Here is a 24,096-nt window from a genome sequence, read left to right on the forward strand (position 1 = left end):
GTGGATGGATCCTATCGCCTCCCAGCACTTTGGAATCCATTACTTGGCAGTAGCAAAACGCATTTTATAGTCAGAGAGGTTTCATTTTAATCCCACAACTGTGGCTCTTCTCGCGCTTTGAAAGAGTCTCACTTTATTTTCGTAATGAGCCAGAGCAGTCTCCTGCCAGACAAAGGTAATGTGGATGCAATGTCCTACTAGCAAGCAAAATTCAGAATCACAAGTAAGTTATTTCAGTTTATTTCGCTCAGTTAAAAACAGAACTATAAAATGTTTGGTACATTTTATTCAGCAACATACAAGGAACAATATAAACTGCCACATTAAACTCGACACAAAACAGCTGGAGAATCACCCCACTCCCTCCCCCCTAGTTATTTATTCAAAGTGGTACTTTCTGTGGAAATTTTGTGCCAGAGAGCTTGCTGTATGCCAGTTTATACTGTTGCTTCTTGGTAATCTGCGTGGTGTAAGAAAGTCACAAAGTGCTCCAATTTTGAACTTGTTGTAAGTGTAACTTCCTAAATGTGTTCTTGTGATTTCCCCAACACGTGTGTTCCACTGAAATGCACATCACCCTTTAGAACAGATGGAGAGCACGTATCTATAGAGTCAGGATACAAGTCCATTCCATAGAACTTTACCAACAGGTCACAAATTAGGATGTCTAATGGACAAGAGAAAATACACAGTATAAGCTAAACATGCAGAGTGCCTTTCCCACTGCTCCCTCTCCACTCTGTGGCTTTCCCCCACACTCTACTTCAGCCCAAAGGAGTTTAATGTTAGCATCACCGACCAAGCCCAAATCACAGTTTGAATTAACAAATGCAGATACAGTTTCCTTCATGCCAGCACTAAATGAGATCTGCTCTCAGTCACACCAGCTTTAAAGTGTGTTTTTATAAGCTTTAAGGCATGTAAACTAATATGTGCTTACAGTAAAAGAAATGTCATGATTTACTTCTACCAGAAAAATCTCTCTTCATCCCCATTCGCTGTTCCCTTCCTTTTCACTCTTCCCTCATTTCCCTCTATCACTGGAGTGGACCCAAATAATCTTCTATTACCAAATGGACTTTCATCTCTTCCATGCTGCATTCATTTGCAGTCCCCTTCTTCATCCTGACACGAAAATCTTTAGGAAACAAGTGCAACAAGATGAAAAAAAGCCAACAAAGTTTAGGACTGTAATGGGGAACACAGAGGACCTCACTTCTATTTCAAAGTGGCCATAAATTCCTCCAGCCAGATCATGTCTGATAATTATCATGGCTGATAACTTCTTTCAGAAATTGTTTCATTTCAGTTCTCTTTACTCATCCTATGGATCGTAAGATTTTTTTTGCAGTAATCCTTTCCAAAGGATTCCAAAGATAAGGCTGAAGGTGTATTCAGAAAAAAAATATTCTAACCAATAACTTTGTACAAACTAATCCTCACAGTCCCTCTGTGAGGTAGGCATATATTAACTCTCATTTTTACATACATGGAACAGAGGCACAGAGAAATGACCTCTCCATGGTTAATCAGCGACACAGGAAAACCTGCAGCTAGTTCCTGCCTTTCCACCTGATGCTGAATTCACTAGACCAGGCTGCCTCAAATAAAAGTGAAGCGTGTTACTTGTTTTACTAAGGAAACAGTCACTTAGATGGCAGTAGACTTTTTTTTCCCCTAAAAACCTCAGGGTCTTCTCTATATGAAAACCACTTCACAAAAGATCTGGTTAAATACTGGGTTTTGTGGTGGGTTGCTTCTAGTAAGCCATGCAGTGTAGAATATGAAGATTTTTAAACAAAAACCCCAAGACATCAGAATGTGTACATGTTCTTATCTGCAAGTACTTTACACCTCAAGGCCTGCTTTCTGCTGCAGTTACTTGCTTCCTGTACCGAGTGTCAGCAGTAAACCCAGACAAGTCTGCTCAGCTGCCCCATTCTTACACCAAACCAGTAATATACTGTAGGATTTCCAAAAGCAATACCAATATTTAAGTTTAATCTACAGAGGGTTGAAACCATGACTATACAAGTGATCACACATCTATTAATATCAGAACTTAAAAAGAATTTTAAAATAAACCAAAATTATGTATCTGGAATACATTAGCATCCTTTTAAGGCCATACAGGATCTCCTTTCTCAAACTGCAAATACCAGCATCCTTCAGGGATCAGACTTCCCCAGCCTTACGCCCCACTGCAGTTTGGCAATTTGGCTGTCAGGGCAGTAGAACCATCACACTTGGAACATTCAAAGGAAGGCCAGTGCAGGGCAATGCCTTCCCAGCACAGTACGTGACTGGAGCAGCACAGGGACCCCAAGCGAGAGTCCCACAACTGCCCAGAGAATTCCAGCTGACAAGGGGTTAAACCAGCGTTTGTGAAGAGACTTCCCAGTTACTCTGTTAACCTCCAGCTTTTCTCCTGCTCTGGAGTTAATGCTTCACAAATAATTTTACCTTAATCTAGTGTCGAATAAATGCATTTTTTTTTTCCCCTACACTTTAAGCCTATCCTCAGATGAAATGAATATTCTTAGGTGAGATTCTGGATCAGAGACCACAAAAAGTAACTTCGTTGGTTATCAGCTCACAGCAGGGGAAGCCAAGCAAAATGGGTAGTTTAGGAGTGACAGATCAAAATAAATGCAAAGGAATTTTTACCTTCTTTTTTTTACTGTGGATTATTTCTCAATAAAAATAAAATCATGCTAGTTTTACAACTCCTGTAGTCTCTTAGTATCTGAAGCAGCAATAACAAAATCTTCACAGAAGTGTTAGTGGAGGGGGGTCCAGACAATACTCCTGCCTGCTTGGTGAACTAAACAGAATGCAAACTCCCAACAGTCATTTCTCCAATGCTGTTGAAAACTGTAACTCCCCACCAATCTATCATCAACTCCAGATACAGGTTAAAAAAAAAAAACTAACAAAAAACACCATTAGCAAAACCTGCTTGAAATGTTTTCTCTCAAGGCTACAGAAAAATTAGCCAAATTCTTCATTCCACTAGTAGTGAAACACCCCCCATGCCAACAATTACGTGATCACATTATCTCCAGTCTACTTCAAGTCCATATAAAGTCACATTTATTTAGACTTAGAACATGTGGTTTCCAGTGATGTTTCTGGTTTAGGCTCCAGCTCCTCTGGGAATTCTAGTTTTTCACAGATTGTCTCCTTTATGGGTAGATACTGAGAGATCTCATTAGGTTCCGTGAACAGGGAAGGTGGAACGTTCTAAAAAGCAAAAATTTTACGTGAAACAAGTGAAAGAAAAGGGGGGATAAAAATAAGTATTCCCACCCCAAACTTTTACAGACAATTAATCTATAATTTACTGGATGTAAACATCTGGAATCAGGTATGATTATTAAAATTTACCTTATAACTTCAAATGGACAGTCTTATTCCTTATGTGGATCAATAGGCCAAGGAAAAGTATTTAACATTTTTAAGCAGCAGATTATAAAAGTGCAAGGAAGTCAGAGATATCCATAAGCACCTACAATGTTTTTAAAAAATATATTTTAAATGTGAATGGAACAGTCTTTTTAAGGTTCTAGTTCCAGACGAGACTAGGATGGCCATGAAGAATTCCATCTCTTCTAGCCACAACTGCAATGTATTCACTGGTGTTGCTCAGACTGAACAATTATCAATTGCTCAATCTCAACACATATCTTAGTTTTTATGAAGTCCACCACAGACTTTTATATGAAATACTAAAACTCCTTGGATTTTAATTTCATATTTTAAGAAATAAGGTGGTTTCATTATGTTAACCAGTATTTTACTCTGGAGATCCCTGTAGACCACTTTCCCATATACATATAAGACATTTGATGGGAAATAAAAATCTGTACTGATGAAATAACCTTCAAATTTCTAACAACATTCTTTAAGTTCAACCAGAGCTATTCAAATGCAACCTCTAATTTGGCTACCTCTACACCACATAAGGAACCATACCACTGTTTTAATTATTTCAAACCTCAGTGAAGCAGGAATCTTTTTTGCTTTACCTACAGAAGCTGAAAGCCACGCGCATTTCCGCTCTGTAACAACAGCCAGGAAAAATGATCTAACAGCACAGATTTTTAAACATAAGGTGAAATAAAACCTAGATCATTGATTTATATTTCAAAAATTACAAAACTATCAAAAAGCTCATGTCTGGATTTAGTTTTGTTTATAGGGATCACATACGGTTAAGAAATGATACAGTGCCCCTTTCCTCACAAGAGAAAATGTATTCCCTTGGCAGGTCAGTAACACACTAGCTACTTTCCAGAGGCAAAGGAAAAATAAGGGAGAAGGAAAGGTACAATAAAATGAAAGTTCAGGTGTTGGCTGAAGAATAAAAATCAACAGCTGCAACTCCGAATGTGCCACAAATTACTCTGAGCCATTACTAGAGTTTTAAGGTGACCTATTAACCTCAAATATTTGAAAAAAACTGGAAGAGTCTATTACCAAACAGATCTTAACCCCTAATACTGCTTGGAAACACACAACCAGCCATGAAATTTAACTTCCTAGGACATGGAGTACCTGATTTTGTGGCTGAACGGTTCATGAAAAAATAAAATAATAAAAACATTTTATTAACTCAAAAGTAGAAAAAGTGACCTAATCCCGTATCTTGTCATGTGATCTGAGCATTCACAAAATGCCAATCTGCCCTAAAATCATCAAAACAAATGCTGCATAAGCAGAAAGAATTTTCTTCTGTATTAATTCAAAATCTTACAAAGAATGACTTAGGGTCACAGTATTTTCTATGCTGACCATAAAACAAAAAAAAAAACAGAAGAAAAAGAAAGTGAGTTTAAAAAATGCTATACCTTTAAACTTGATATTTTGCTTTCTCTGGATGTGTATTCTCGCAACATGTAGGTCTTGTCAGCCTAATGGAAAAAAGTGATCATTTGGTATCAGTACAAACTAAGCATTTTAAATACATTGAATCTAGTAAGCACTGGAATTTGGTTGACCACATATTTTCACCTAGGAGAAGAAATGTACATTCAAATTCATGAAGACAGATAATACCAATGTTCTTTTTTCCAAAAGCCACCTTTCTGTGTGCATGCATCAAAAAAAATTCTGTGACTGAATATGCTCATTGATCTTTACACAGCTAGAACTACTACACATCTACACAGGATTACCAAAACACGAATCTTAATATCCTGTATTATTCATGAGATACCAGATCTCAATGTACTAGGGACAGTTATTTGCAAGTTACACTTGCAGTCTAATTCTATTAGATAAGACAAAAATAACATACTTGGAGACATGCCAGTATTGAACTCTTTACTGTTGCCTCTTTTTCCTCTTGTACTTCCTTCTCTAATCTGTGTCTGACAAATGTATTTAAATGATTACATCCCATGAGGGATAGCCTACTCTGCTCACATACCATGGCATCCAGCACTTGGTTGCTAGTTCGCTACCACCACAATAATAAAATACACTTGGAAGTTCTTATGCCCCCAAACATCAGTATTAAATTAGAGGAATATCAGGTCACTGAAAGTAAAATGGCAAGGGAATCTCTATAAAATAGTTATGATGGAAAGTAAGGGTTTACCTCATGATGAAGCCTCGTATCATTCATCCTGATGAGTACCCCATCCACTCGCAAGAAGAACCTCAGCAGCACAAAAAAGCTGGAAGGCATAACTCTCTGCAAAAATAAAGATAGTCCGTTCAGCACATGACAAAGGTTTACTTTAAGCATGTACTTTTCTACATCAGATATTCACAATGGAAGACCATATGAGAAGTTTTCAAGAATGAAGTCAGAATTTGGGCTGTTGATTTGCTACAGCTATGGCTGGACAGCGGGGCAGACAGTGTCTCAAAGGACTATTAGGCAGGATGCAAAAGGAGGGAAAAGATCCTGGAGCAAAAGTTTGTCCCCTGGAGTAACGACAGATGACAAAGGTTTCAAGTCAACATTGTTTCCAGTAAGATCATGTTTCTAAGAGCAAGGATGAAGAACTTTGTGCTTTGAAATTTAAATCCCAGAAGGAACAACATGCAAAATGCAGCTGTGTTTTGCATTTATCAGCCAACTGAGTCCCTAGGTATGTTTTATACACCTCCCAATACTCACTACTTTCACACTCAAACTTGATACTCCATGATCATGGAGTTCATCTTCAAACAGGAGTACTTCTTCAAAAAACATAATTTGTTCCCTGGCTTTCAATTTCTCTGTATTTATGTGTTCTGTTGTAGGAACAACCTAAAGAAAAAGATTAAGAAGAGTTAGCATATTAATTTTTTGCCAAACTACATAAAGTTTGTCCTGATATTTTGAATTCCAGAGTTTTAGAAAGAAAAAAACTTTTAGGGCACTAAGCATCAGACACCCCAAATTTCTAAGAGAAAAAGTTAAAATCAAAGTTTCCAAGAGTTTCTCCTTGGAAATAAATATCAAGCCAAAGCAAAAACTAAGAGTGGAAAATTCTGAATAAACTTCTCTCTGCGTACAGGCTCAGTAGGGTTTCAGCTGCAAACAATTCTGCTCACTTTCTTTCAAATCTTTCTTTCAAAACATCTGAAGATGCATTGTGTTTAACATACGTATGAGAAGTTCAGGTTTATAAACAGATTTCCATGCATTTAGCATCCCTAGCCCACTACACACCTTGCAAAGGATTCTAGTAAAGCCTTCCCATGGAAATCAAGTACTTGTATGTTTTCCATCTCATGGTCTCCACAGACTCCTGGTCCCCAAAGACTACGGACCAATACTGTTTATTTCTATGCTGTACTTTTAATTCCAGCACAACTCAAATGATCTCTAACTAAAGCGAGTCTAGTCAATCAATACAAATTATCTGCTTAGTAGCAAGCAACCTGTATGCAGTAAAGAGAAGCTGGGAACTTCGGTCTTATTTTCAAGTAAATAAAGACATGGGAGGGCCTGTGAGTTTAAATATGAGGAGTTACTGAGTTACTGTTGCAGAAAAACATAAGGCCATTGAAAGCAGTCAGGTCAGAAAGCAGACAAACATGCAAGCAGCAGAGCATGAAGGTACTACAGAACGACACAGCTGACAGTTCTGCTGTATGTGAGGAGCTCGGGGTTCCAGAGGGGCCCCCAGCAAGAGTTGAGGACTCCCATGTGCTTTAATCCTAAAACACTTTAAGACACTGCCCACCCTGTTATTAAAATAAGCCATGATTTGATTAGGATAAAATGTTGAGAGACATGAGAAATCAGAAGTTATGAAGCACAAAAGATTCTACAGAAACCTACTGAAAGGTAAATGACAGCTTTAAAAAAAAAGTTTGACTGAAGCCAGATGCAGTCAGCAATTAACAAGAAGAAAATTATTACCTTTAATGTTGCAGTATCTCCCAGCAAAGTTCCTTTGTAGTCTGTTGTGTAAGTCCAGTCATATGGCTTGACAACTTCCTTAGTGTGCTCAGTCTCACTCCTCAAAAAGTGAAAAACAGCTTTGTAGTAATTGCCTTGTAATAATTCCCAAAAAACTACAACCTCACGTAAGACTGCGCATTAGAATTCCCACACTGTTCCTAAAGAAAACCAGCAGCATTGTCTGTGCTACAATTACAATGTCAAGACAAGCGCTACAATCATGGTTTCACAACATCTGTTTCCATAACAACAGTTATTGAAAACAGTTATAAGAATTCTCAATGTAACACTATCTCAGTTCTATGACTCAAAATAAAGATTTTCATGCAATACAGTTGAAAAATTTGTATTTCAAGATCAATTTTTCTTTAAGTAGGCAGAAAGTGATCTGTTGACAACACACAGCAATCATTAACACTGCAATTTGCCTTAGTTTTCATGACAACTTTGCTTTCTCTCTGGGCTTTATTTCCAGGTGCTCTACAACTAATCCAATTTGGCAAATACTAAGCATTATAATTAGTTCTCATGCATGGTAATTGTTCTGCTTTATTCCTAAGGCTAAGATTTTGAACATGTACAGCACTTTGCAACACCACACAATACAATCTTGTAATGCTCAAGGCCCTGTGAGTTTGAATAAACAGGAACAGCATTAAGTCAGGTTAAACTTGAAGTTTACTTTAAGAAAGCCAAGATACAGCTGAAAAATACAGCTGACCCAATTTAACAAAGGATGATGACAGCAAAGAAAAGTGAAGTGACTTCTGTGATCACATGCTGTATCTAGGGTAGAACCAAATGCAACCTGCTCTTCAAGAGTTCAGTTTGCTCCTTTAACTACTGTATGATGGTTTCATATACAACACACCAGTACTTGCCCACCGGTGATAAAATACTGTACCTGCTCTCTTGCCACTCCTCTGCACAAGCGACTTTGATCATACCTTGACAATTATTGACACATTTTAAAGCATCTGTAGCATTGAACTCTATTCCAAAACCATGGTCATGCTGTATTCTTAGGACATTGTCTCCAAACATCATCTCTGGCAGGGAAGGCATGTGTAATTCATCAGCCAACCTGCACAGAAAAACAAAAGAGACATGAGTCAGCTATAGCTCGGTCAAAGCAGTCCTTGTTTTGGAACAAGGATTCTTTAGACCATGATAATTTAGAAGACACATCATCAATATGTTCTGCAAGACTTTGTTGTTTTCCCAGGTTAATTCTTTTCACCTGAAATGCGGAGTCATTGATCCGAAGTGACTTTTCCACCACAAAAGCATTTCTAAAACACTCCTTCTCCATCAGGCTCATAGAAAAGTCTCACATATGAGGAATCAAAAAAATACTTGAGAAGCATGTAGAAGCAATTTCCAACCTGTGCTAGCAAATCCTTGGATGGTCGATGGACCAACTTCGGAAGGTGCTCAAAAAAACTTCTAGGAACAAGGACTCGTGATCAGCAAGTTTAAATTCACTGCACAGTGGTCCATACCTCCAAATTTAGAAGCCTATAAAAAAGATACTTAAAACAACCCTGGCAGAGTATGTAAAAAGTGCAGAAGACACTACTGTGCTCTACTAGGCTTTCAAGCTGGTCAAAGACATGTACTGGTATTCATAACTTTAAGCAGGAAAGCCACAGCCAAAGCCACAGACCCAACTGAACAAGGTACTGCATGAACCAAGTAAGCACCATCCCTGCAGAAGATCCCAAAGCATCCTATTTCACGTTTTGTTTTACATCAGTCTGTACACTTACTTAAACTTATGTGCATATATACATATACTATATATAAATAGACACAAACCCCAACACTGGATATATCCTCTGACCTTTATTTCCAAAAGGCTTCCTATACTTCTTTTCCTCCCTACCTACTTGACTTATCAAGATCAAAAAGGATACGTGACATCTGGAGAGAAGAAAGCTTTAAGAAATACACTAATTTGAAGGAGGGGAGGAAGAAGAGTGTCCTAATCATAATGTTCTCATTGATAGTAAGGCATTTCTGAACAAAAGTGGTTATTTCTGTAACCCTCCATACAAAAGAACAATACACTAACCTAACTAAAATAAAAATAGCAAATTCATAGACTTGGAGAATAAGATCCTACATTTTTCCCAGAGAAGGCAGAGTAACATTACGGACTTTTCCATTTCATCAAGTGTAGGAAATCCTGACCCACAAAAACCAACTCCCACACAGAAAAGAGTTCTTGGCTATGGCACATTTAATCCTTCCCCTTTCCACACAGGTTGCTGAGGGATTTTTGCAACATATATTTTGCAGAAATAAAATTCCTATAGATACTAGTTATGCTCCCTAAGCAATAAAAAAGACAAAATGGGTTGCTGTGACCTTGTTGCACCTCCTACAATTGGCCTCAGCACAACAATCCAACATGTCCAGACCCCTCTGCTGAGGCTTCCTACCCTCCAGCAAATTAGCACTCCCACCTGACTTGGGGTCACCTGTGAACTTACTGAGGGCGCACTCAAGCACCTCGTCCAGATCATCAATAAAGATATTGAACAGGACTGGCCCCAATACTGAGCCCAGGGGAACACCACTGCTGACAGGCCTCCAGCTGGATGTAACTCCATTCACCAGCGCTCTTTGAGCTCAGCCATCCAGCCAGTGTTGTACCCAGCAAGTAGCACAGCCATCCAAGCCAGGACCAGCCACTTCCTCCCAGAGAATGCCTCACTGGCCTCAGAAAAAGTAAAACCAAGATAAACGAAAGTACATTTAAAAAGACTAATGAGATTCCTATGTATGCTGAAATTTATTCCAGAAAATGAAGCCAAGAAATATCTGCCAAATTCATCTGCCACTAAGGTCAGTTATGGCACGGCTGAACTGTTCCACATTAGCAAATCTGACTTAAGTACTTGATGCTGATACAGGAACATTTCCCCCAATGGCTTGACTGGACTGGAAATTACTACAAGAAGACAGCAAAATATAACTTTTTAATGAAAACCATTATCTTAAAATAGCTGTTACCAAGACATGGTACAAGACATTTAAAAGATCCTTTTTCAAAACTAATTAAGAAAATGAGGCTTCTGGTTAGTAGGTCTCAGTTCACAGAGGTCCAGAGATCCAAAACCATTATAATCACACTATTGCAGAATGGTTTGAGTTGGAAGAAACCTTAAAGGTCAAGTTCCAACCCCTTTGCCATGGGCAAGGACATCTCCACTAGACCAGGTTGCCCAAAGCCCCATCTAACCTGGTCTTGAACATCTCCAGGGATGGAGCACTTACAGCTTCTCTGGGCAACCCGTTCCAGTGACTCATCATCCTCACAGTCAGGAATTTCTTCCTAGGATCCAAACTACATCTCCTCTCTTTCAGTTCGAATCCATTCCCCCTTGTCCTAGTACTACATGTCCCTGTAAAAAGTCCCTCTTCGTCTTTCTTGTAGACTGCCTTCTGCAATCATTAAAACAAAACAAAAAAAATTTAAACTGATTTTAACTGATTTTTTTACTGATTTTTAACTAATTTTGGAAATTTCCTGCAAACCCAATCACCCCAGTTTCTCCAGCCAGAGAATCAAGCTTGAAGAGAAGGAAAAACCCCAGTGCCCCCCGTAACTGGGCCGAACAGCGTCTCCCCCAGCCTAGGAGCGCTCTGTGTTTCTTTCGCAAGGCCACCCGACACCTCCCGCCCCTCGCTGTGAGGGCCGAGGCCGCAGCCCCGCGGTGGCCCCCGAGCAGCGGGGACACCGTCCCGTGCTGTGCCTCCCTGCGCCCCCGGCCCGGAGCCCGCCCCACCTCTCGGCCTGCGCCGACTTCATGATGTGCGTCCGGGCGGCGCTCAGCTTCCACGGCCCGAAGGTGAAGTCGCGCCGACTGCTCTGGAAAACGGGGTGCATGGCGGCCTCCTCTCCGCCGAGGAGAAGGCAGGAGGTGGCGGAAGGGGCGGCGGCGGAGGCGGCGGAGCCCCACTCCTCCCCTCTCCTCCCGCACAGCCCTCACGGCAGCGGCGGCGCCCCCGGAACCGCCGCCTCCTGGCGTTTCCGCTTCCAGGGGCGCGCGCGGCGCGGAGCCCCGGCGGCAGCGGAATCCTGGGATGCATCAGGAAGAGCGTTGCCAGCAGAGGAGGGAGGAGGTTCTGCCCCTTTGCTGAGCCCTAGTGAGGCACATCGGCAGTGCTCTCTGTAATTCTGGGCTCCTCAGGGCAGGGGAGACATGGAGCTCCGGGAGCGGGTCCAGCGGAGGGCAACGAAAATGACTGGGGCATCTCCTTTTGGTGGAAGGGCTGCGGGAGCTGGGCCTGTTCAGCCTTGAGAAGTGGTGGCTGACAGGGGCCCTCATCAATGTGTACAAATATCTAAAGAGGGAATTCCAAGAGTATGGATCCAGGCTCTTCTCGGTGGTGCCAAGCAATAGGACAAGAGGCAACGGGCAGAAACTGATGCACAGGAAGTTCCACCTGAACATAAGGAAGAACTTCTTTACTGTGCAGGTGACCGTGCACTGGAACAGGTTGCCCAGAGAAGTTGTGGTGTCTCCCTCACTGGAGATATTCCAGACCTGTCTAGACACAGTCCTGTGGCATGGGCTCTGGAATGACCCTGCTTGAGCAGGGAGGTTGGACCAGATAACCCATTGTGGCCCCTTCCAACCTACCCTATTGTGATTCTGTGAGGTGATGTGTGGCAGCAGGTGGGTGAGGGGTGGGGATCCACACTTCTCTGTACTGCCGGAGCTACCATGGGGAGAGTGGGCTCTCCAATCTCCTCTGCCCAGCATGAAGAGCCAGCAAGCTCACCCAAGCCCTTGTTCCAGGGAAGCTGGGCTGCAGAAGCCAGCAGAAAATGTTTGTGTGCCCCACAAGTGCTTGTGCCTCCAGCTACTTCCCCATAAGTACCTTGCCAAGAGCAGTGGGATGGCTGGGTAGGAGCAGTCATGGGAAGCTCAGAAGCCTCTGGTGGCCCTGGGCCATCTCCATTGCCACACTCACAGTTGCAGCAAGCATTACCTGGCTTCATCACACAGGTGCCCTGAGCTGTGTTAGATAGTACACACACGTGCACGCAAAATCACAGCTGGGCAAGGTTGGAAGGGGGCACAGTGGATCATCTGGTCCAACTTCCCTGTTCAGGCAGGGTCATTCCAGAGCCCATGGCACGGGACTGTATCTAGACAGGTCTGGAATATCTCCAGCAAGGGAGACTGCACAACCTCTCTGGGCAACCAGTGCACAGTCACTTGCACAAGACGGACAAGATGATGTTCTTCATCACATTTGAGTTGAACTTCTGTGCATCAGTTTTTGCTCATTGTGGAATCGCCTGTGCTGATTTGATATATTTTTGAATGCTGTCCAAAGATGCTCTTTTTAAAATGTCAAAGTGCAATGGCGTGGTAAGTTTAAAAAAGTCCTGTAGAAAAGCATCAATAGAACTGGTTGAAAATGATACATTAGCTTAGTATTCCAGCAGTGATGGGTGGGTGCTTGTCTTGCTTTTCTGTGTCACTGAAAGGGCAGACTAACTCCTTATGGACTTCCCTTGGCACAGGAGCAAGACACACGGTCCAGCTCCTGCTGTTGGAGCATTGGAGCAAACTGAGACAGCAGCCACAGGAAACTGATGTCCGCAGCATTAAAAACTACCCAGTGCAATCAAAACACAGAACAGCTCACATCACGGCAGTCACCTCTGCGCTCTTTCCCCCCAGGGAAAGGGAAAGCCAGGAACTAGGGATGCACAAGCACGGCATTTAATTATCGTTCACCCTTTATACTGTGCCCTTTATACTGACACCTATATCCGATGTGTTGCTTCAAGCCTGTGTGTGGGAAAAACTCCCCCGAATCTTCTCTGTGATACTTTTAATAGTGTTTTGGGGTCTAGGAAGTCTTGGCACTTAGGCTCTGCGACTGCCTGGTACTACGAGCCGGAGCAAGTGACTTTACCTCATCCATGTAAATTATGTGCCCCGCTCCTTTGAACTGGGCTCCCGGGAAGTGCGCGGACCACCCCGGGGCGGCCGCGGAGAACATGGCGGGCGGGGAGGGGGCGCGGCTGGCTGAGGCGGCGGGGCGGGACGGCGGGAGGGGCAGGCACGGGGCCGTGGCCATGGCGGGGGAGGCTGGGGCCGCGGCGGTGCAGGGGGGTCCCGGCCGCCTCAGCCAGGAACGTCCCGCTCCGGCGGCCGTGGGCGGTGAGTGCGGAGCCGGGACGGGGGTAGAGGCGGCGGGAGCGGCGGCGGGACCCGCTCGCCGCCGGCGGGTGGGGGGAGGCGATGGATGCCCGGGGCGGAGGACCCTGTTCCAGCCCTTTGTTCGCTGCCGGAGGGAGCGCGGGGTAAAATGGCGAAACCCCCCTTCCGCACCGTATTTCCAACTCGGTCCCACCCGCTCTGTGAGTGCGGGAATCCTGGCCGCGCTGCCCGCGGCAGGGATGGGATGGGATGGGATGGGACGGGATGGGATGGGATGCGGTGCGGTGCTGTCCCCGCCCCAGGTTGCCCTGCCCCGGGAGGGCCACCTCTGCCGGAGGCCGCTTTCGCCCCCAGGGTGCAGCAGGGCCGTGAGGGGACGGGGAGCGCCAGGTGCCCCCGGGCATCGCTATCGCAGGGGAGCGGCCGCGATGGAAGCTGCGTTTCCAAAACCCGCTCCGGCCAAAAAGTGTTGGAAAGGCACACAGATGTGGTGCAGGCATGCTGAGAGAGAAAGAAACTCGAGGGGAAGTGTTTTTGCAAACATCCTCAGTCAGAGGCTAGGGAAGGGCTAAGTTACGCTTTTACAGAGCATGGCCCAGTAATGTCTTTAATTATGTTCTTAGGAAAGTACAGATAAAAATGGAAAAAAGGCGTCTTTCCAGGCTGACACTGCTGCCTAATGCCACAGCAGCCACACAGATGGAAGTGTTTCTGTGAGTACTCCCGTCTGTCTGGGACCAATGTCTCGCACAGCTGCAGAATTAGCTGAGATAACTTTCCTGAGTCTCTTACTTCCAAGTAATGCTAAAATCAACTTTATATTAATTGGTAGACTCTTTTACTTTTTTGGTCTGCATATTTGCATTTTTTGGTTTTGTTTGTTTGTTTGTTTACTATGCTGTGCTGTAGATGGTTGAAGAACTGAATTAAGTGGGTAGTGAATGTCATTGGGAGGCAGCAGGGAAAAGAAGAATTGCTAAGGAATTGGGAGAAATAACAAGGTTTCACAAGATGAGGTTGTGAATCAGTGGGATGGATGCTAACACTGAGAAGTCAAGGATTAAAAGTTCTCAAGCATTTCTATAGCATGGACCTCATCTTAATGTGAGGAAGTGTCTTTCAGACCTCTCATACAGAAAGCCAATTCCCCCAGTTCTTTGGTATAGGCAATAAAATACAATCAGCACTGTAGCTAAGGTGATTATGAACGTGGAGAAATGATGTTGGGAGAGTACATGAAGTGGTCCCTGAGTCTTTGAATGTTACTTAGCAGCTGTTACGAAACAGTCAGCAGGGTATGACTAGCCAGGCATCCATAGACCACCAGCAAATGCTGCATAGGCAGAATACAAGGTAACAATCAGGATAAACAGGCAGATTTTTTTTTTTTAAGTGACTTTCTTTAAAGTAAGAGAAACAAAGACTGATAGTGACATTCTTGTTTCTTCACAGCCTAGATGAAGGAGCTGGTAAGTAGGATTTAGAAACAAGTAAGATCCTTAGAAATTTTTGAAGTAAAAAGTGCTTATTTTCTTACTTATTCCCCCCCTTCACCTCTTCTTGTCTTCCCTGTTTCAGGCTTGGTGTTGTCATCTTTGGTGTGACCATAGGCAATTTACTGCCCCTTCACTTGCCCATCTAAAATGGTTTCCCACATACTACAGGTAAATTTTAACAAAGGCAAAAGGGCCTCCAGTCATTGGAAAGAGTTTGAAGAACTACTACCTGAATGTTTCTGAGCGTTGTTCTGCTTCTAGCTGCTCAGCATGTCTTGGCTGCTCCAGATCTGCACACTCTGACCATGACCAGCAATTCCTCCCTCAGCAATGGGAAGGGCCTGAGGAACCTGACCACAGAGGAAGATGGGGCAGTCAGAGTAACCGAGTCCATTGCTATAATCGTCATTGCCATCTTCATCTGTTTGGGCAACCTGGTGATTGTCGTCACCCTGTATCGGAAGTCGTACCTTCTCACCTTGAGCAACAAGTTTGTGTTCAGCCTGACCCTTTCCAACTTCCTACTCTCTGTGCTGGTGCTGCCTTTTGTTGTCACCAGCTCCATCAGGCGAGAATGGATCTTCGGGGTTGTTTGGTGCAATTTCTCAGCCCTGCTCTACATGCTGATCAGCTCAGCCAGCATGCTCACTCTGGGACTCATAGCTGTAGATCGGTAAGCTGCTCTTTGGTAATGAATGGCAACAAATTATGTGCTCATCTCGTAGAGTAACTCACTGGCTGTGCATAAAAGTTGAGAAGCACTGCAGAGGGGAACATGGTGTACTGCTGGAGTGACATTTTTCCTCCAGCCCCTTGTGAAATTTTGATGTGGAGCAAGAGAAAATGATGTCATCAATAACGGAAAATGCAGAGATGCATCTAGAGTTTTTTAAAGCTCTTGATGGTATAATAACATACTATTTGATAAACATGAAATAGTGACTTAAAATTCCAGATTATACCCTAAGCATACGCTCACATGTAGGAACAGATGTAATGGTTGCACGAGTGCCTTCATCCAAGTTTGATAGTCTTGACTGCAGTGATGCCTGTATGTAACTGTTTCTAGAAAGAGAGTTTCTGAGCTTGTTTGAAGAAAAAAGAACTAGATATCAACATCATTAAAGCATGTTCTTTTCTTTATTGTATGTCTTATATGCTCCTGTGGACTACTTCTTTTCTTGCCCCCCAGGTACTACGCTGTGCTGTACCCAATGGTTTATCCGATGAAGATAACGGGCAACAGAGCAGTGGTAGCTCTTGTGTACGTATGGCTGCATTCCCTTATTGGCTGCCTCCCTCCTCTTTTTGGCTGGTCCTCTTTGGAGTTTGACCAATTCAAGTGGATGTGTGTGGCAGCCTGGCACAAGGAGGCTGCCTACACGGCCTTTTGGCAGATCTGGTGTGCGCTACTGCCCTTCGTGGTCATGATGATCTGCTATGGATTCATATTCCGCGTGGCAAGGATTAAGGCCCGCAAAATCCACTGTGGGAGCATTGTCATTGTGGAGGAGGACTCGCAGAGGAACGGGAGGAAGAACTCCAGCACCTCCACGTCCTCCTCTGGCAGCCGAAGGAACGCTTTCCAAGGGGTTGTTTACTCAGCCAATCAGTGCAAAGCTTTCATAACCATCTTGGTTGTCATCGGGGCTTTCGTCATTACGTGGGGGCCTTACATGGTGGTAATTACATCAGAGGCACTTTGGGGGAAAAACAGTATTTCCCCTGCTTTGGAGACATTGGCTACATGGCTGTCCTTTTCCAGTGCCATTTGCCATCCGCTAATTTATGGGCTGTGGAACAAGACAGTGCGCAAGGAACTCCTGGGAATGTGCTTTGGGGATCGGTATTACCGCGAGTCCTTTGTTCAGCGGCACAGGACATCAAGGCTATTCAGCATTTCCAACAGGATCACAGGTAAGATTTAGCTGCAAAAGATACTTCCTTAATACTACTAAGAGCAAGGCTTCTTGTCTGCCTATGTTTGGCATGTTTCAGGGCTCTGTAACGAAAGTTGAATGTTTCTGGAGTTTTCCGAAGTCTTTTATCAGTCAGGTTATAGACATTTGAATGGAGAATTTTTCCATTTTTTTGCAGTTAACGTCTTTCTCCTTCTATAATAAAACTTTCTCAGGCAGAGAAGACATAGTGATGAGGTTAATAAAAATAATTTATTTTGTTCTTTCTTAGCATTTCCTTTTGTGTGCCTTCCATTTTGTGTTGCCCAGATTTGAGCTCTACCGACAGTACTTTTTGCAGCACTTTTTCTTTGATTAATGGCCTTATGCTACAACTCTCTGAAATCCAGTAAGGTTCCACCAGTGTAACTGCTTCTGCAAGTTCAGTTTTTAGGCTTAATGGTTGTGAAGAAAAGATCATAAACAAAGTAAAACCGTGTAAAACCATAGAACTATTTGGTGTCTCCCCATGTTGCAGACTGAGACCTCCAGTTGCTCAGTTTGGTGGTTTGGGATTTTTTTAAGTAGCAAAGCAATGACATTGAGATTTTTAATAATTTCCCTGGTCCTATTCAGAAGCTTCCGAAAACAGAACATCTTCAAGGGATATTTAATGCAGAGGCAAAACCTGAAATTATTTAATTGGGAAGGATGATCTAAAATGCAGAAGGAAGATGAGAGCAGCAAGGCATTCGTTATCTTTTCTGCAGCCTGGGAACACTGCAAGAGACTGTCATGTAAATAAAAGAGTTATGGAGCTGTAGCCACATCACAAGCTGCAGGAGCTTTGGCAAGTCTGTATCCAAGAAATACTATGGATTAATACATTGGAAACTGAGGTGGGGAGGGAAAAGAAAGGAAATTTCTTTCTCTTTCCAAGTGATAAACTTGAAGCTGTCAGCTTCTTATTAGATGTAGTAGCTGGAGGCTGATAGGGAGGGGAAAAAGACCCCCAACAAACCCACAACAAAATTTCAAGGTGGGATCCAAAGACAGCACCTTTGTAAAAATCCCAGGATCTGCTCCCTTCTTGTTTTGGAAATTTGAAAGAAGTTGGGCATCTCTGTGCCTCAGCCTTGCTCATAAGCTTCTTCCCACACTAATGGCCTGTCACAGCTGCCAGTGGCTACCAGGTTATTCTCTGTCTAGAAGGTACCTGGCAAATCTCCCCATCCATATGAGAGCATTTGCTTGGTGCTCAACTTGTCTGGCTGATAAAACACACACAGTTGCAAAAGAGTGGGAGGGACATGTTGCAGGGAGAAAGTAGATTTGCCTTTCCGAACCTGAGAGCTGCTGACTGGATTTCTTAGATGTAAAGTCCAGAAGTCCTGATGCTGTGCTCTCTGCATCAGCAAGGTAAGTTTTATATGCAGAATAATAAATAAGGCAGTGGAGTGGTATTACTGGAAGAGAAGTTTACTCTTGCAAATTCCTTAACCATTCACTGTGTAACAAAAGCAAAATTTTCTTGCAGATTTGGGACTATCTCCTCACCTTACTGCCCTCATGGCGGGTGGGAGGCCACTGGGAAACAGCAGCAGCACAGGAGACACGGGTTTCAGCTGCTCACAGGATTCAGGTAACTGCAAGTCTCTTGCTCCCTACTTGGACAGAAGTTTGCACTTGGCAGCACTCTCATGGACAGTCAGTATTTACACCCACAGATGTCTCCTGGTGGACGAATGACATGGAGCATCTGTTCCAGCTGTTACAACAAAACTGCAGTTGCTTTTTTCCTCCCTTGCTCTTGATAGATTTACTTGCAAAATGCTGCTTACTGGATGATGACCCTCCCTTGGTAATGTGTCCTGGGAACCAGATGCACTGCTTTTGTGCCCTTCTTCAGTTTCTGTTGTTTAGAGACTTTCTCTGTATCCACAAGGAACAGAGCAACAAAGTGCTGTGAAGAATGTGCTTCTCTGTTTCCTATTCTGTAAGAGACTTTTTTGTCTTGTTCATCCTGCAGTGTAAACATAAACACTTGGGATGGTTTCAGCTTATGATTTCATTACTACTTAAGATCTCTCAACTGAAGATGGTTTGGAAAACAAAAAAAGAGTTCTGATGGTAATTTTCTGTCCAGATCTGTCACTAGATTTTTCTGGCAGTTAACTCAGCTACCAGTCCTTAACTACAGTAGTTATTTTAGAGAGTATTTCTGCTTTAGAGACACCAGAGGGGGATCTTTAAAAGGTTGCTTGGTGTAAGGGAGTTGTTTCCTACAATTGTAAAGGAAGTCTGTGGAGCTGGGATTTATTTTTGGTAGTTGTTTTGTGGTGGTAGCTTTATGCCTGTTGTGGATATTCTGCAGCTGTATGTGATAAAGGAGAGTAGCCTCCTGGTAAACCTGCCTCAGTGAAGAGGATGTGGTGTTACCATCTTGTGAAAGCAGTTTAAACAAATGAACAAAACTAAAGAGACACCAAATGCTGTTAGAAGTACCTCTGTTGGTTAAGGAGGGAGCACAGTCCATAGTCTGGGAATGGATATACAGTGATCCACTGTGAAATACTATTTCACTTGGATGCTTTTACTGTGAGTTACTGAAGAGCAGAAGGAAGCCTTAGTCCCTCTTCAGTGTTACCTGCTGCATGCAGTACATGATCCTGGGGCCTGCAATGCCCAGTCTCTAATGAGAAGGTTTCCCAATCCTTTGAATGAAAACTGACCTCATTCTTTTTCCATGCAGTGTTTAATTTGAGCTGAAATTTACTCACAAAAGCTGGGTTTAGACATCTTCTGAAGGAACTGCTGAAAATTTTTTGCCACCATATTGTATCCCAGTCTTACTGTTTTACTTGAGGACTCTTGCTTTTTTCAGGAACAGATACAATGCTTCTTGAAGATTATAGCTCAGATGGCCCTCTCGCCCCACACTGCGTCTGTCCCCCTCGAAGGAGGAGTTCAGTGACGTTTGAAGATGAAGTAGAGCAAATTAAAGGTGAGTGTAGGAGTAAGTATGAAAATGCTCAGAGTCAACTATATTGTAGGCTCAGGAAGCCTTCCAGGACCTTGAGAATTGTCTTGAAAAGTATCTGACCACTGTTTGCCTTAACAGACCTGATCATTCATGCAGCTACAACAGAAAGCAAAATCAGGTCTTTCTTCCAGATCTCAAGGAGCAGCAAGCAAGGACAAGAGTTAGAAGCTGGGATTCCCTGCCATATAAAAATTATATTGCACAGCGGTATCCTCTCTGCAACTCCACTCATCTTGGTGGCTGTTACAGTCTGTTTTGTTTCTCAGGGCATATATTTTCCTGCCCTCATATTTTGATTGCATTATCCCTGTGTTTCTCACTTGCTGTCTCTTCTCAACTTTGTCACTTACAGACTTGAAATTCTTCCATTTACAGACTTGAATGAACTGAATATAATTTTATTCTGTTTAGTTTACTTTTATTTACTTAAATTCCACTTCACTTTACTGGGTGTGTTCCTCAGCAGGTACGGGTGAAAACAGATGAACCACATGCACTTTTTTCAGTCAACTTGCTTTTTGGTTCTGGGCTGCCAGAATGTTGCTGTGATCATCTGTAAAATGTTGGAACATTAATTTAGGCTGATAGTTACAATAATTTCAATAGAAGACTCGATAATAACAACTGAATTTTCTAAACAATATATGATTGTGGACAGTATGAAAATAAGCAGAATGCCTTTAAGAATCAAGTAATAATAAAACCTGAAATAATGAGAAAACTCTTTCAATGGAATTTATAAAGATCTTGGCAAAATTCCCTTTTGTCCTCTTCCCAGCATGAAATGAATATTCCCTTGTACAAATACATTAGCATACATTTCCCACTATCTTTCTGAGTGATTACATACGAGCAGACATATAATTTCTTGTCTGAGTGAAAGAGGGAAATCTTAGTGCTCAGGTCCCCAAAGGTTTAGCAGTTCTCCCTGGTGAGTCTCAGGGTTTTCAGGATCCCTGGGGCTTTAAATTATTTCAGCAGCCTCACTGAAGAGTTACATTTGGGATGAACTCTTGTGTTGTTCAACATGTTGGTGGGTAGAGAGGTATACAAATGCTACCAAAACGACTGCATCAATGCAGATTATCCCACTCTGAAGCTTTGTGGACACAGAATGGTGTAGGAAGCCTGAATATTGTTGGTAAATGTGCTCTGTTGGGTAGTTATTTTGCAGAGAGCATGATCATGCCTTTACAACAGGATCTATATTAGTTTTCAAGCATTTGCACAGTCATGCTCATCAACTGTTATCTTTTTTTTTTTCAGAAGCTGCAAAGAATTCTGTTCTTTATGTAAAAGCTGAAGTCCATAAATCTCTGGACAGTTACGCAGCCAGTCTGGCCAGAGCTATTGAAGCTGATGCGAAACTCAGCCTGTTTGGGGAAGATGCTTTACCAGGAGCCCTGTTCCCCTTGCGGACTCTGGCAGGAAGCAGTGGGAACACGCGGCGTGGTGCCAGGCCCCATGCCAGCCAAAGACTGAAGTTGCAGAGCATCGATGAAGGGAACATTTGACACAAGCACTGGAGTAAGAAAACAGAACGAAACCACTAAGCGGGGCCTACTGCAGCTGTTAGTGTTTCACCAGAACCAGGATACCGTGTCGGGATGTTTCCAATGTTTTTTCAACACATGGAAACAGCTGAATTCTGGTACTTGCATCAGCATTTTGCAGCAGTGTTTGTTTACTGCTTAGGGTGCTCTTTGAGTCTTCTGCCATGTCATTATCACACAGTGCATAGGAATGCAGGGGTTGGTTTCATTGACCAGATCATTAGTCAGTTGAATCTTGGGTCCATTATTGGCCAAAGCTGATACAGGAACAAAACAGAAAACGTATGTGCAGTGTTTAATTCTTTGTTGCATCCATCTTCTTCTGACCACCAGGATAATCAGTTGGTACTTGATAGCTGGAGTGCTCTGATATGAGCCTGTGCATTGGATAAAGCCTTACTATCAGAGACTCCCAGCTGAGGAACAAGGACTTCACTAAGGGCAAAACCTGAACTTTTCAGAGAGCTCGTGCGGATTATGGTCCTACTTACCTTTGCTGGGGGATATTTATTTCTGTTCAGAATGCCAGATCTGATACTGGACTCTGCTTTGCTTGGTAGCACAGGACTCCAGCTCCTCTGGGTGTAATGGCTAGAAGCAGACCTGGGCTGGGAACAGCATAGAGATGGGATTTGAGGAAATCATTAGTGCAGAATTCTTAGTTTCTCTGAGAACTTCAGCTCATGTCCCTGGTTTTGCTGTTATTAAAAGGGCACTGAGTGGCCGTGCTAAGCTTGAGAGAACATAAGTAAGATATTACCACTTCATATTCAGGATTCATCTTCTAGAGAGAAGAAAGTTGGTTTTTTTAAATCCTGAGGGAATGTAGTATTTAAGCTGTAGTTACCTCAGTGCTTCTATTTCTTTGGAGTATTAATTCAGTAATCTCAAAAATAAGAACATTTGGCACTTACACTGCACTTTGCATGTTCTTAAGCACTGTACAGACATTACCTTGTTAGGCCTTTGTCAGAGGGCTGATGAGCCCTCCTTGCCAAAGAAGGGGAACTCGGCACAGCCAAGCTGCTGGCGGTGAAACAAGCTGTAAAGGTGGGAAGGTTTGTAAGGAAAAGAGGGATGAGGTGGATCATATGAGTATGTTCAGCTTGAGGAACCTTTCTGTGCCTTCCTGGGCTATCCCCTTCCTTACTTTGGTGGGTTACAGCCCTGCCTTACTTCGTATTTCAAAGAGAGGAAGACATGTGAGCAGGATAATTCCTTGGGGGTGGGTGTCAGTAGCAAATGGACTTAAGGACCAAGGATTTGCATTTGTTTACTCTGTCTGCTCCTCTGTGCCTCTACCTTTCCCCAAAGTGCTTTCTTTGTATGAGGTTTTGCTGCAGGTTGTTTGGAAATCAGGAGCAGGATGTTTCCATCTGGGCAAAAACGAGGCGTATACTTGTTTTGTCTTTGTGTGACTTGCTCAGAGGCACAGAAGCGAAGTGTTGTGAGGCAGAGCCTCGGTCCAGTACTGTATTTAGACATCCTATTTGTCTGTGTTCCCAACTCAGAGATGTATTTCAGCACAAGCTTATGTCCATCTCTGGACAAAGCAACTTGACTTTCTGAACTAGCCTGAATCCCACTGCGTTCCCATGTAAAATATAACTGCATGCTTAAAATTCAGTACATGGTTTGCTGATTTAAGAACAGGCTGTTAGAGCAAGAACACTTAAGCTCCAGTAAGATGGCTCCTAGCATAATGCAGGAATAAACCAATTAATAATAGTGAGATTCTAACTCCTGCGTTTTTTACTTCTTATGTGTTAGAGAAATTTGCATCTGTGGGCACACCTTAGGAAAAAAAGAACCAAAAATCCCAGTATTTGCCGGGAAACACCCTGCATCGAGGTCATTATTGCTGTCATTAACATTACAATCACAGTTGCTTGTAGTACTGAACACTCCTTAAGCTATACACTTGCCTGGAGGTATTTTGTCTGCATCCCTTTTATTCCATATTCCTGCTTCAGAACAAGTTGAGCAGAGTCGTTGCTGAATGTCAGAAGGGCACGTGCAAGTATGAATGCATCGTGGAGGAGTCGGTGCTGGCCCAAAACGCTCTTTTGTGTAGGAGAAAAAATTCCAAGGCACGTGTGAAAGCACAAAAGCGATAGTATTGTGTAAAAAACACGTTTTTCACACAGGTTCTGAGACAAATACAGCCTTCAGGCAGGTCAGGGGGGTTGCAAGAGTTTACACCGTGGCTGAATTTGGCTGCCAGAGTTAATATCGCTAATGTTATTCGTATTTTTGTACACACCTTATAACCCTTCCGTAACTCTGTTATTACCGGAGTCGTTCTCTCACTTGAGTTGTCGTTAACAAAAGCGGTAATTGAGAAATGCACACATTTTGTAAAACTGTATTTCCCATCTTAAATACAGAAGAGAGAAAAAACAACTTATCCTCAGTTCCTGATGTTTGTTTGTTTGTACTATTATTTCAACTTAAATTAATGTTTGAATATTTTACTTTCAAACGTATGTCCAGCTGGCAGGATGGACCTG

At 42.9% G+C, this 24,096-nt stretch overlaps 2 protein-coding genes across 5 annotated transcripts; one reads left to right on the top strand and one right to left on the bottom strand.

Moving 5' to 3' along the window:
- Window positions 1–224: 224 nt before the first annotated feature.
- Window positions 225–11,440, bottom strand: TIPRL (TOR signaling pathway regulator). Its single transcript, XM_032098625.1, has 7 exons — window positions 11,200–11,440; window positions 8,310–8,489; window positions 7,364–7,463; window positions 6,131–6,262; window positions 5,603–5,698; window positions 4,851–4,913; window positions 225–3,243 (listed from the first exon to the last, which is right to left on the bottom strand). The coding sequence occupies exons 1-7, from the start codon at window positions 11,298–11,300 to the stop codon at window positions 3,094–3,096; spliced, it is 822 nt and encodes a 273-aa protein (XP_031954516.1). The 5' UTR covers window positions 11,301–11,440; the 3' UTR covers window positions 225–3,093.
- Window positions 11,441–13,508: 2,068 nt separating this feature from the next.
- Window positions 13,509–23,993, top strand: GPR161 (G protein-coupled receptor 161). 4 transcript variants are annotated; one of them, XM_032098610.1, is made up of 8 exons: window positions 13,509–13,596; window positions 14,220–14,309; window positions 15,049–15,065; window positions 15,175–15,765; window positions 16,285–17,009; window positions 18,528–18,632; window positions 19,875–19,994; window positions 21,300–23,993. In XM_032098610.1, exons 4-8 carry the CDS (start codon window positions 15,326–15,328, stop codon window positions 21,545–21,547), a joined length of 1,638 nt encoding a protein of 545 aa, XP_031954501.1. In that variant the 5' UTR covers window positions 13,509–13,596; window positions 14,220–14,309; window positions 15,049–15,065; window positions 15,175–15,325; the 3' UTR covers window positions 21,548–23,993. The 4 variants fall into 4 exon arrangements, with proteins under 4 accessions (XP_031954501.1, XP_031954503.1, XP_031954500.1 ...); XM_032098612.1 differs by lacking the exon at window positions 15,049–15,065 and having other exon boundaries at window positions 15,175–15,260; window positions 15,354–15,765; XM_032098609.1 differs by lacking the exon at window positions 15,049–15,065.
- Window positions 23,994–24,096: the final 103 nt, after the last annotated feature.

Source organism: Corvus moneduloides, chromosome 2, assembly GCF_009650955.1.
Source record: "Corvus moneduloides isolate bCorMon1 chromosome 2, bCorMon1.pri, whole genome shotgun sequence".
Lineage (NCBI taxonomy): Eukaryota > Metazoa > Chordata > Aves > Passeriformes > Corvidae > Corvus > Corvus moneduloides.

Excerpts from the sequence above, each read along its gene's own strand:
- GPR161 (XM_032098610.1), top strand. The coding sequence starts at position 15,326 with ATGTTTCTGAGCGTTGTTCTGCTTCTAGCTGCTCAGCATGTCTTGGCT. Across the intron at positions 15,766-16,284 it reads GGACTCATAGCTGTAGATCG|GTACTACGCTGTGCTGTACC; the intron begins GTAAGCTGCTCT and ends CTTGCCCCCCAG. Across the intron at positions 19,995-21,299 it reads TGAAGTAGAGCAAATTAAAG|AAGCTGCAAAGAATTCTGTT; the intron begins GTGAGTGTAGGA and ends TTTTTTTTTCAG.
- TIPRL (XM_032098625.1), bottom strand. The coding sequence starts at position 11,300 with ATGCACCCCGTTTTCCAGAGCAGTCGGCGCGACTTCACCTTCGGGCCG. Across the intron at positions 8,490-11,199 it reads AAGTCGGCGCAGGCCGAGAG|GTTGGCTGATGAATTACACA; the intron begins GTGGGGCGGGCT and ends TTTTCTGTGCAG. Across the intron at positions 7,464-8,309 it reads GAGGAGTGGCAAGAGAGCAG|GAGTGAGACTGAGCACACTA; the intron begins GTACAGTATTTT and ends TCACTTTTTGAG.